The following is a 12,382-nucleotide window of genomic DNA, read 5'->3' as shown; positions in this document are numbered from 1 at the left end:
CAACTTATCCGACAACATACGAAAATTCATCAAAATCAATACAACCAGAAACAAAACGTACAATACAAACAAAATCATACATACATATGTAATTACACCCAACATTACTTATTATTAATAAAAGAGAAAACACATTCCTCTTAAAATATACTAAGGTTCAGAATAAAAACTGCACCGCGCTGATTACAAAGCATGCAAATGAAACAACATTCACATTGGGACTATGCTCAATATTGAATAAACACAAAACATACAAACAAATATTAAAATAAAAGAGAAAACAAGCCCCGCAAAATATGTACGTAAAATAATCATAACTCTTAAATTAATGCGTGCAAGCGGTTCAATAAAAAAAGTGAACCTCCAATGTTATGCAAAGTAAATACAAAAGAGAAAAGAAATGACTGAGCGAAAATCGCTTTACATTTGACTAGAGGTTTAGTCGCCTTAACTGAACCCCAAGTTCATACAAAGCGTGTAAATACAATCAAAGGCACGGTTTATATGAGGAAATGGTTCAGTAAAAAAACTGAACCGCGCATAGTAAATACAAAGTAAAAGAGTAAAAGAATGCATAAGAGTTTATTACTCTTATGTAGAGTAAGAAACTCTTACACTAAAAACTCTTATTTGCTCTTACACTAGCAAATGGTAAAAGTAAAGAAAAAAATTAAAGAAATTTGAAGTGAAAAATAATATTTAGAAATGGATTAATGTGTGATTAAAGATTTGATTCAAATCTTTTTATATCTTTTTTTAAACGATCTTCTGAAAAAAGATTTTAATTCATAAAATGAATAGACCAACTCCAGATATGAAGAATTTGATACCTGATGTAAAAATGTCGAAATGTGTGGTAAGTCACCGTTTTCCTACAGCTATTTACTATAAAAACCAGTGGATCATAGGCTGCGAACATTTAAATAAATTGTTTTGTTGGTCTTGTACGCTATTTGCTTGTGGAAAGGACAAAATTCAGGAGTAGGGGGAATACGTTATAGTTGGAATTCCATTTTGATCAAATTGTGAACACCTTGCCAAAAAGCTGACGCTACTGAATACAACTGCCATATATACAACAGTCCATAAACTAAAATAACATGTAAACATTAAGTTGTATCAAATCTAGTTAAAATTTTTTCTTTCTTGCCTAGGAAAACCAATTGGCATAAGTACAGCAACTTAGTGTTTTCCGCAAACTTTTATCTAGCTAGCAATATATGAAATACTACTAATCAAACACTCAGCACCCCATGACAGATTTAAAAGCCCCATATCAATCAAATTAAGGAATTCATTAACATATACCTAACTGGTTCTTGAATCAGCTTCTAGTTGTAGTTGTGACTGCAACTATAGATAATACTTTATTAACCTTACTGTCAATTGAGAAGTTAGAGTTAAGCAATCAGAATAAGATCAAATAGTTTTTATTAAGTCACAAATAATGAACACATCATGAGTTCAAAGTTCTTACGATCGCATCATTTCAGGCTTTTGAAACAACCCACCACTAATAACTTTTATCTTACTGTTGATATCCAATAAATGGATAGACCATTAAGTATAAGTTTGACTGATCCGGATTTATAAAGTTGACGGATTTATTCAATTTCATTTTTCGAATATCAAATAAACCGAATTTAACAGCTAAAATTAATTTTTTCCTTTTTCCACATAACAATTTATTTTCAACTCAAACGCTTCCGTACAAATAATAACTAATTGAAACAGATTTTATAATAAAATGATAATTAGTATTAACTAATGTAAACCCATTTAATCGAGTACTCATCAAATACCAACTACTTTGACATTTGACGATATTTTTCTAAAAGTCATTGTGACAGAAATTAGAGTTAGAAAATAGGTTGAACCGAGCGGAAGTGCAAGTTTCTTTTGTAATAAGAAATTTTATAAAAGTGTTTTTTCCTTTTTGTTTATAAAAATTTTACTTATTTAAAATGTCTGACGATTCTGTTTGCGGTAAGTTATAGAATTTTGAATTTACCTAAAAATATGTTTACAAAATCGAAGGGAGGTCGTCTTCTGTCGTTTCTATTCTCAAAATTTTTACTTCAAAATGTTTTATATATTAAATGAGCAAACGTATTTTAGTCAGAAAATACTATATAATAATACATATATGCTTTATAATTTATTTAACTGACTCAGAAATATTATCCGTCGCATTATTTTACTTGTAGAATAAAGTGAATCTAATCACAACAGAAGCCGTGTTTTTTGAGCCTCATCAAATTTTTTTTGGTAGTCTATTACACAATATGTATAGTACTTTAGAATCAAATATAACTTCAAGTAAAGTAATATATATATATATTAAATTCACACACACACAGTAGTAGCTCACTCACAGTGAGGAAAGCTCTATCTCTTGACCAAAAACACAAAATGCCTAGTCACTGTTACAAAAGCTTAATCGAAATTGCTCTCTGAAACTGTTAAAAATAATTTACAGTGAAAGAACGACAATTTCGTTTATAATTTGAAAATAACTTTCTGTATAACATGGCTCTTCCTCTCTTCTCATTTAATTTTGTAACACCAGATATAAGTATTTGCCAAAATAAAATATACAAAATATGTATCACAAATTTAATAACCCCGAACAAGTATGTCGAGTTTCAGTAAATAATTATTGTATGCAATCGAATTTTATATTTATATATCGAATTATATTATCATAAACTCACACATAAGTTGAAAATCGCTATTATTTCCCTCTCTTTAAAGCTATTTCCAAAGTAGGTATAATCATAGCTTTTAAAAAGCTTTTGTCTGCACATAACAGCTTTCTCTCACATATTTCAACCAAGAGCGACAAAAAGAATTTAATACTTTTTTCTCTAATTTTAATAATTAAATTGAGCGCTACAAATAAACTTCACTTTTTATTGAAGAAATAGGTATGGCAAAAACAAAGCATTTTCTTTTAAAACCAATGGATCAGTAAGCTAAGTCCATATTCAGTCCATATATGTTATAGTTAATAGTGTATGTTATATTACACAAATGCCATAACTATTAAGCACAAATATTGTAAATTTTTTCAATGTCTAATGATTAGTCTCTACAAAATAGTAATGGAGGCAGGGACACGTTTTGTTACTATTATATTTATATGGTTATACATGTTCAGTTTATAGCTATTTTTGTTCAGAATATTTATGGGAGAAGCAAAAAAGAAACTCCTCTAGTTGTTTATGTTTGGAATCGATTGACAATTTTCACTTGTAAGGATTGTAGGATTTTTTCCTGTGCTCCCGCTAGTAACCAAGAGCTTACTCATTCATATTCCGTAGGTCATAGACTCAGCTTTTCTTAGGATGACCTTTAATAGAGTCATTATTCATCCATTTTTAGGAAAGCATGTCGCACACAGAAATCCTTTTCACGCTTGAATATGTCAAAACACAACTTGTTTCCGCTTCTAATATACCATAAACAAATGAGGTAAAACTGTGTTGAATTTTTACGTAGTCATATTTAAAGATGAAATATATACGATCCATAGGGTCGCGTATCTATTGAAAGTTGTTTGGAAACTGATTGGAATTTTTTATTTTCAACAACGTCTGAAAAATATTTCATTCCTGAAACCAACATTGGTTTATTTACTGTGACCAATGTGCGTTAGTTTGCCATATGAAATTGTTGTCCTACTCGTATCAACAGTCCTAAAACTTTATCAGAAACGTTAGAAACATTCACTTGGGAAACAAGAGTTTTAAATTTAGACAGTCCTATGCTGTTAATGACTTCATATAAAGCAACATTCTTCAGATCTCCTTTATATTGAATATTATACTATTCTAACTTATCCAAAGTTATATAATTATATACTTCTTTACTATATATTGAGTGAAGTATATATACTATACCTATATATGTATATATATTATGCAAAAGTACAATATTTTTTCTCGATGTTCATCACTTTCAGATAAAAAAATCTTTTGACATTAAAATTTGAAATTGTATTCCATAAACTATAAGCCAGTGGTAACGATATTATGATCTATCTAAAGGATTGACGAATAAAACTTAATGTTTTATATTTAATTAATATATATATTTATAATATTATAAGTTACAGTGTACCTTCTGCTCAAAAAGTACTCGAATTTTGTAAATAAATTTAAATTTTAGCGACAAATTTAAATTTTATTGCAAATTTATTTTATCTCCTTCAAAATACGTTCCTTCTGAAGCGATACACATATGCCAACGCTTAACCCAATCTTCCATACACTTTACGTAGGCCTGTGCAGGTATGGCTTTTAGTTCCTTCGTCGAATTCTCTTTTACTGATTCAATCGACTCAAAACGACGAAGGGGCAATTTGAGTTTTGGGAACAGGAAAAAGTCGCACGGATCCAGATCTGGCGAATATGGTGCCTGAGCGATGACAGTGGTGTTGACAGCCGTGTTTGGTCAAAAAATCGCGTACAACAAGAATTTTCCATAGTAAAAATCGGTAAATGCACTTGAGGTAGTCTCACATTAACAGTTGCTGTAAACAAACTAATTGACAGATGGCGCTCAAATTTGTACCATATGTTTTTTTGATAATATAACAAAAATAAATTGTTTGAAAAAGGTCTATTACTTGAGGAATAGTTAACAAACAACAAAATCCGGATACTTTTTGAGCAGTAGGTACACTAATTTTTGAAAAAATTTAGGTGTGATGATTATTAAGGCGTTGACATATGTGTATCACTTCAGAAGGAACGTATTTTGAAGGAGATAAAATAAATTTGGAATAAAATTTAAATTTGTGGCTAAAATTTAAATTTATTTACAAAATTCGAGTACTTTTTGAGCAGAAGGTACATCTGCAGATATCTAACACATCTGCTTAGTGTTCGACATCTGTTTAAATATGTTTAAAAACAAAACAAAAACTTCTCATTATATATCTATTAAGGTATTACTATATTATAAATAATTTTAAATTTGTAATTATTTTTGCAGAGGATCTGTGTGATGATGAAATGAACGTACACCTGACGAATGAAGTGTGGCAAGAAGTATGTTGGGTTGTCATTAATGCCTACTTTGATGAGAAAGGCCTGGTACGTCAACAGTTGGATAGTTTCGATGAATTTATTCAAACATCTGTGCAACAAATTGTAGAACAATCACCTTCAATTGAAATTCAACCGGAAGCACAACATGAAAATTTTTTTACAGACCCAATGGTAATAATTTTCGAAACATCAATGGAGAAAGTTTTTTTTGGCTAATTAATCCAAAAACAAAAGCATTCGATGAATTCTCTTAAAAATAATTTACAGCATAAGTACTGATTTTACTTTGGCCATTCCAATTCAGCAATTTTTATAAAGGCATTAATATCTTATTTCATGAATAGTACACATGATATTGATTCGACCTTATGGATTTTTACTAGTTTATCACTATTCACTATAATACGCAAAATAATATTTTGATAAAATTTTTATTTCACTGTAAGAAATATTTTGATCACTTTATACCATATGGCACCATATAGTCATGTCGTTTGAGATTATTCAAACCCTTTCTATCATGGAATAATATATACTAACTCTCTTTGCTTACAAAATATTATATATAATGCAAATAATAGCTTCATTCCTAAAAAAATTTAGTTAAAAAGATGGACAAGTTCCAATTCAATGTCATGCACATTAACTAGAAAAGCTATTCTTACATATTCTTGTAGGTCCCATTTATGAATCAATTGGATCTAATATTAATTTATATAGATTCTCAATTTTAAGCACAATTTGTTATTTGATACAAAACTGATACTAAGTAATCAAATTTTACATTTTCATCATAACATCAATAATAATAGCATTTTTCCCTTTATATATTTTTTCTTCCCTTATTGGATCTAATATTAATATATGGTATATATCCTCTTTTTTAAAAAATATTTTACTCTTGCATTACTGAATGCAAAATTAAAACCGAATAACCAAGTTTCGGTATTCACAAACATTAGGATAATAGCAACATTTTTGCTTACAGATACTCTTCTATTTTTAGGTAGATACTCTTCAATTTGTAGATAGAATGTCGGTAGAGTCTCTGTAGAATATCTTTAGAGTACCGGTAGAGTATTTGTAGTGTATCTATAAAGTATATGTAAAGTAGTTGTAGAGTATCTGTAAAATATGTGTAAAATATCTGCAGAGTATTTGTAGAGTATCTGTAAAGTACCTGTAAAGAGCGTCTGTAAAGTATATGCATAGTATTTGTAGAGTATTTGTTAAGTGTCTGTAGAATATCTGTAAAGTATCTGTAAAGTATATGTAAAATATTTGTAAAGTCTCTATAGAATATTTTTCACTTTATACTGTGCATTTTCATTACTCAAATTTTTTTTATAGCCAAAGTTCTCAATCAAATTCGGCCAAATATATATATCTAAGCCAACTCATTGGGAAAAAGATGGTTCACCTGGACCGCTTATGCCTAATGAAGCTCGCTTGCGGAACTTAACTTACTCAGCGCCAATATATGTTGATGTGTTAGAAACAAGAGAATACCCCGACGATATTCCTTGCCTCAAAAAACATAAAAAAGCATTTTTAGGAAAAATTCCAGTTATGTTGCGTTCATCGTACTGTTTGTTGTCACACATGTCAGATCGAGATTTACAAGAATTAAATGAATGTCCACTAGATCCAGGTGGATATTTCATAATTAACGGTTCCGAGAAAGTAATAATTGCACAAGAAAAAATGGCTACAAACACAATATATGTGTTCGCTCTTAAAGACGGCAAATACTGCTTTAAATGTGAAATTCGTTCCTGTTTAGAACACACCCTCAGACCTACATCAACTTTATATGTCAATATGTTGAACCGCAATGCAAGATGTGTTTTAAAAGAAAGTGTAGGCCGACGAATTATAGCCGTGCTTCCATACATAAAACAGGAAATTCCTATAGTGATAGTTTTTCGAGCGTTGGGTGTTATAGACGATCGTGATATACTTGAGCGTATGATTTATGATTTCGAAGACATAGAAGTGATAGAAATGATAAAAGCATCCTTAAGTGATGCTTATGTAATACCAGATCAAACAACTGCTCTTGGATTCATTGGGTCCCGCGGCGCTTCAGCAGGTGTAACTATAGAAAAACGCGTGTCTTATGCAAAAGACATCGTGACAAGGGAAATGTTGCCACATGTTGGCATTTCCGAATACTGTGGAACGCAGAAATCATTTTTTTTAGGTTATATGGTCCACCGTTTAATGATGGCTGCACTAGGGAGAGCTGAAACAGATGATCGTGATCATTATGGTATTAGAAAAGCAAGCCCATATAGTTCTGTGCACAATAAATAAATTTTACTTGATTTCTAGGGAACAAACGCTTAGACCTTGCAGGTCCGTTATTGTCTTTCCTATTTCGAGGATTGTTTAGAAATTTAATTAAGGAAGTTCGATCATTTGCACAAAGATTTCTAAACCGTGGAAAAGGTTTTCAGTTCGATTTATCCATCAGGACAAATATAATTACAGATGGACTACGTTATTCGCTGGCTACTGGCAATTGGGGTGACCAAAAGAAAGCACATCAGTCACGCGCTGGAGTATCCCAGGTTGGTAACAATTAAAGTAGTGCACTTTGTGTAATGATCAATAATTTTTATTGTTTAACAAAGAATATAAAATCAATTGTAATTTCAAATATCCGTAGGTATTGAATCGACTAACGTATGCATCAACCTTATCGCATTTACGTAGAGTAAATGCACCAATTGGTCGCGATGGCAAATTACCAAGACCTCGTCAGCTGCATAACACACATTGGGGTGTACTATGTCCAGCAGAAACTCCAGAAGGTGCAGCGGTTGGTTTAGTTAAAAATTTAGCACTAATGGCATATATATCTGTTGGTTCAGAACCAACGCCAATACTTGAGTTTTTGGAGGAGTGGGGTATGGAAAATTTGGAAGAAATCTCGTCATCAATTTTAACTTACACTGCTAAGATATTTGTTAACGGTTGCTGGGTTGGAGTACATAGGGATCCAGATGAGCTTATATGTACATTACGTAAATTGCGGCGGAAAATGGATGTTATTGTGAGCGAGGTATCAATTATTCTCGAACCAGTCTCCCGTGAAATTCGAATACATACTGAAGCAGGTCGTATATGCCGGCCACTTCTAGTTGTACAAGAAAACAAACTGCTTATTAGAAAGTGGCACATAAATATGTTGAAGAATAATTTTTATAATGATTACAATTGGCAAAAATTGATAGCATCGGGTGCTGTAGAATATGTCGATACATTGGAAGAAGAAACTACAATGATAGCCATGTTTCCAAGTAATCTTTTACGCGCTGAAAATGTTTTATCTATTATTCCATATACACATTGTGAAATCCATCCAGCTATGATTTTAGGTGTCTGTGCATCAATAATTCCTTTTCCTGATCACAATCAAAGTCCTCGTAATACTTATCAAAGTGCTATGGGTAAACAAGCTATGGGAGTTTATATAACCAATTATCACGTCCGCATGGACACATTAGCCCATTTACTTTATTATCCAATGAAACCGCTAGTAACAACACGTGCAATGGAATATTTAAGATTTAGTGAACTTCCTGCTGGTATTAATGCAATTACAGCTATTTTAAGCTACACCGGCTATAATCAAGAAGATTCTGTTATATTAAACTCGTCAGCTATAGAGCGTGGTTTCTTCCGTTCTGTCTTTTACCGTTCCTACAAGGACACAGAAAATAGGGTATTACACAAACATGAAGAACGTTTTGAAAAACCATTTAGAAGGTCATGTGAATCAATGCGACCTGGTTTCTACGATAAATTAGAAATTGATGGCATTGTTAGAACTGATGTTCGAGTGTCAGGTGATGATGCAATTATAGGCAAAACTATGACAATAATAACGACTGAGAAAGAGGTAAACATAAAATAATAACTATAATGAAAGAGATAAAATAAATACTAATTTTTAGTTTGGTGACACAATACCTCGTTTTACTAAACGTGATGCGTCAACATTTCTTCGAAAGACAGAAACTGGGTATGTTGATCAAGTACTACTGACCTTAAACAATGAGGGATATAAGTTTTGTAAAATTCGTATACGTTCTGTTCGCTCTCCCCAAATTGGCGACAAGTTTGCTTCTCGTCATGGCCAAAAAGGAACTTGCGGTATTCAATATCGGCACGAAGATATGCCTTTTACAAAGGACGGGATTACCCCCGATATTATCATAAATCCTCATGCTATTCCATCTCGTATGACAATTGGACATTTAATCGAATGTTTACAAGGTTTGCGAAATTAAAAGAAAATATTGAAATTACAACATTTTTCTTTTCTATAGGAAAACTCGGGTCATTGAAGGGGGAATTTGGAGATGCTACGCCTTTTAATGATGCGGTTAATGTGGAAAAAATTTCAAATTTGTTAATGGAGTATAAGTATAATGGACGTGGAAACGAAGTAATGTTTAATGGTTTCACTGGTCGAAAAATAATGGCGCATGTACGTAGCATTCACTTGTTTATTTATGCATCGAATTAAGAAATTTTATTGCAGGTGTTCTTAGGTCCAACGTACTATCAGCGACTTAAACATATGGTGGAAGACAAAATTCATGCACGTTCTCGCGGACCCGTGCAAATTTTAGTTCGGCAACCAATGGATGGTAGAGCACGCGGTGGTGGTTTACGTTTTGGTGAAATGGAACGTGATTGCCAAATTTCACACGGCACAGCGCAGTTTCTGCATGAGCGACTGTATACCGCTTCTGATCCGTATAAAGTATTCGTATGTAAATATTGTGGTTTAATGGTAATTGCAAATCAACGCAATAGTAGTTTTGATTGTCGGGTATGTAGAAATAGGTCTCAAGTCTCTCAAATACGTTTACCTTATGCGGCCAAACTACTATTTCAAGAACTTATGGCAATGAACATTGGACCACGTTTAGTAACATAAATATTTTCACTCAGTTTTTCATTATGCAATTAATTATAATATAAAGTTGGTATTAATTTGAAGAAACAATCAATAAACGTTATACATATGATAAAAATAATATTCTTTTGGTATTTAAACTTTACGAACATTATGATTGTAATAAATAACAACAGCATATTTGGTGTTGGAAAACTAAGCCGGCCATACAACTTCAATCCACTACTTTTCATATCATTGGCTTAAATTTCCCTGTCACCCTCCTAAATGTTTTAATTATCTGCTTCCATATTCTTTAGTCTTTTCTTTCATTTATTGCCTTTCATTCATATCCTTTTCATATGGCATTTAAACTACATCATCAACCCATGGCAGTCGGAATTTCCTTATGCAGTTGGCAATAGCTGGGATATGATACTCGATTTCAAAGCATTGAAAGCTCGTTAATTGTCCGCATAAACACTATAATTTACGTAGCTATAAAAAAAACCATTTGAAGACATCGCATGACCTTGTCAAAAAACCTAAAGTTAGATTTCCGAAAATATCTCTTGCAACGATACCAAAATAGGACATGTTACGTGGGTTTTGGCTACACATCTTTCACATCTATATCTCGAATTTCACTCTAAATATTAAATGACAATTATGTGGCTGTAGCTGTAGTGATCAGAATTAACGATTTATTGGGGTGTCTCTTCCTCAATTTCGAATATATGCTGGTACATTACATCATCTAGCCATATTGAATGGTTTCTTGTTTCCAATAATGCAATCACATGGCTGTATTGTTAAATTTGACTACTATATAATATAATCTTCCCAAAAAACTCTGTTGACTGGCTATCGAAATCATGTTATCTAATGCTGATGGACTACTTTCTGTAGAGGAATTCGAAATCCGTGGTCTATATAGAAAAAAAAACATCTATAAGTTTTCAAGATGCAGATTTTTACCATTACTTCTTGGTTCTTGAAAAATTAAATTGAAGACTCATTGTAAATGTTCTTCACTCCAACCTAGTATTAACAACTTAAACGTATGATGGAAGACAAGACCCATGTTTCTTTTCGTGGACACGAACCTTAGTTCTTGCAAATTTATTTGTTTTTAATTTTTTTTTTTTTAAATTCCCTTTATTATAAGAATTGAAATACATCAAATACATCTTAACTACTAGTTCCTGAAAATGCACAAATTCCAAAATAAACCTGGTTTCACTTCTACTTCAACTTACTTAAAGTAGGAGAAAAAAACTGTAACTGAATTATGTTTTTGGAAATTGGTTAGTTCTGTGTACTTTACAGTTTTCAGACTGAAGTACCGCTTCCTCCTACCTCTTTGTTTTCCAATGGCAACAAAGCAGTCAACCCAATTTATAGAAAACTGCCATATTAAAAAAGCTTAAAAAATTGGATTTCGGAGCGCAACACACAAAAATGAATGGGTATGCCTTCCTCCTATGAAGAAGTTACTCAATGCAAAGTTCTACTTTTTGGTACAGTGAAATGTGAATTCGGTATGGCTTCAAAAGTCAAAACAAAAATATGGGTAACAATTTTTATTTATTACCATTTTGTATTTTCGGAACTATAGGGATGCGAATATTTGGCTCGCCACTTGCACTAGAAATGGCGACCATGTATTTGCACATTAGTGTACTCTGCACAGAATTTTGCGTGCACATTCTGGGTGCAGGTCCCTAAGTAGTATGTATCGTATCCTATTTGAATAAAATTTATTAGGAGCACTATAGAAATTTGGCAAAAGTTTTGTAAGGCAACGCGAAGTACAGTCAATGCTCTACACAACAATGCAGTATGTATTAATTATTGCAGAAATAGCATTTTTCGTGGAGCCAAAGTAATAGACCAGTTCGCAGAGTACAGCTGCATGTACCGGAGTTCACATCTTCCAGTGTATAGACGCTGAGCACACATAAATCTTTTGACATTCTTGGAATAATGGTCGCAAAGCTCAGCAAAACAAACATATTTTCCGCTATGATATTGCAATAAATGTTTTTCAAATGAAAGCAACTGAAATATATAACATTTCATTATTATTACCTCTAAAGTTTGATTATATTTAATCTAAAATTACTGTATTCACAAATAAAGTTTATTCACATGGATTTTGCATTTCGATAAAACGAAATATCGCAACATATATGTCCAAATTTCCTCTATAGTTTTTTGCTTAATACTACATCGAATATATAGAACTTATTTAATTATCAATAGTTTATTTATTAGGTGTACCGGTATGAAATGAGCGTTTTTTGGTGAAAATAAAACACTAATTATTAATAGGAAAGTAAGAAACATTTTATTCAAAGTATTGGCCATTGCTTTCTACACATTTTGACCACCTTTCTGTCAATTTGTGGATACC

At 31.9% G+C, this 12,382-nt stretch overlaps 1 protein-coding gene across 1 annotated transcript; it reads left to right on the top strand.

Moving 5' to 3' along the window:
* The first annotated feature begins 1,835 nt into the window (after positions 1–1,835).
* Positions 1,836–10,085, top strand: LOC119687862 (DNA-directed RNA polymerase II subunit RPB2-like). The gene is made up of 8 exons (XM_038102387.1): positions 1,836–1,986; positions 4,999–5,225; positions 6,405–7,326; positions 7,389–7,627; positions 7,726–8,961; positions 9,017–9,338; positions 9,392–9,552; positions 9,607–10,085. The coding sequence occupies exons 1-8, from the start codon at positions 1,965–1,967 to the stop codon at positions 10,006–10,008; spliced, it is 3,531 nt and encodes a 1,176-aa protein (XP_037958315.1). The 5' UTR covers positions 1,836–1,964; the 3' UTR covers positions 10,009–10,085.
* Positions 10,086–12,382: the final 2,297 nt, after the last annotated feature.

The sequence above is a fragment of the Teleopsis dalmanni genome, chromosome X (genome assembly GCF_002237135.1).
Source record: "Teleopsis dalmanni isolate 2A chromosome X, ASM223713v2, whole genome shotgun sequence".
Classification (NCBI taxonomy): domain Eukaryota; kingdom Metazoa; phylum Arthropoda; class Insecta; order Diptera; family Diopsidae; genus Teleopsis; species Teleopsis dalmanni.
Note: the sequence above shows the minus strand (reverse complement) of the source record. Positions and strands in the feature narration are given on the sequence as shown.

Bases quoted from the DNA above. Each gene is read 5' to 3' on its own strand.
- LOC119687862 (XM_038102387.1), top strand. From the start codon at position 1,965: ATGTCTGACGATTCTGTTTGCG. The intron at 1,987-4,998 runs GTAAGTTATAGA...TTATTTTTGCAG, and splicing joins GTCTGACGATTCTGTTTGCG to AGGATCTGTGTGATGATGAA. The intron at 7,628-7,725 runs GTTGGTAACAAT...AAATATCCGTAG, and splicing joins CACGCGCTGGAGTATCCCAG to GTATTGAATCGACTAACGTA.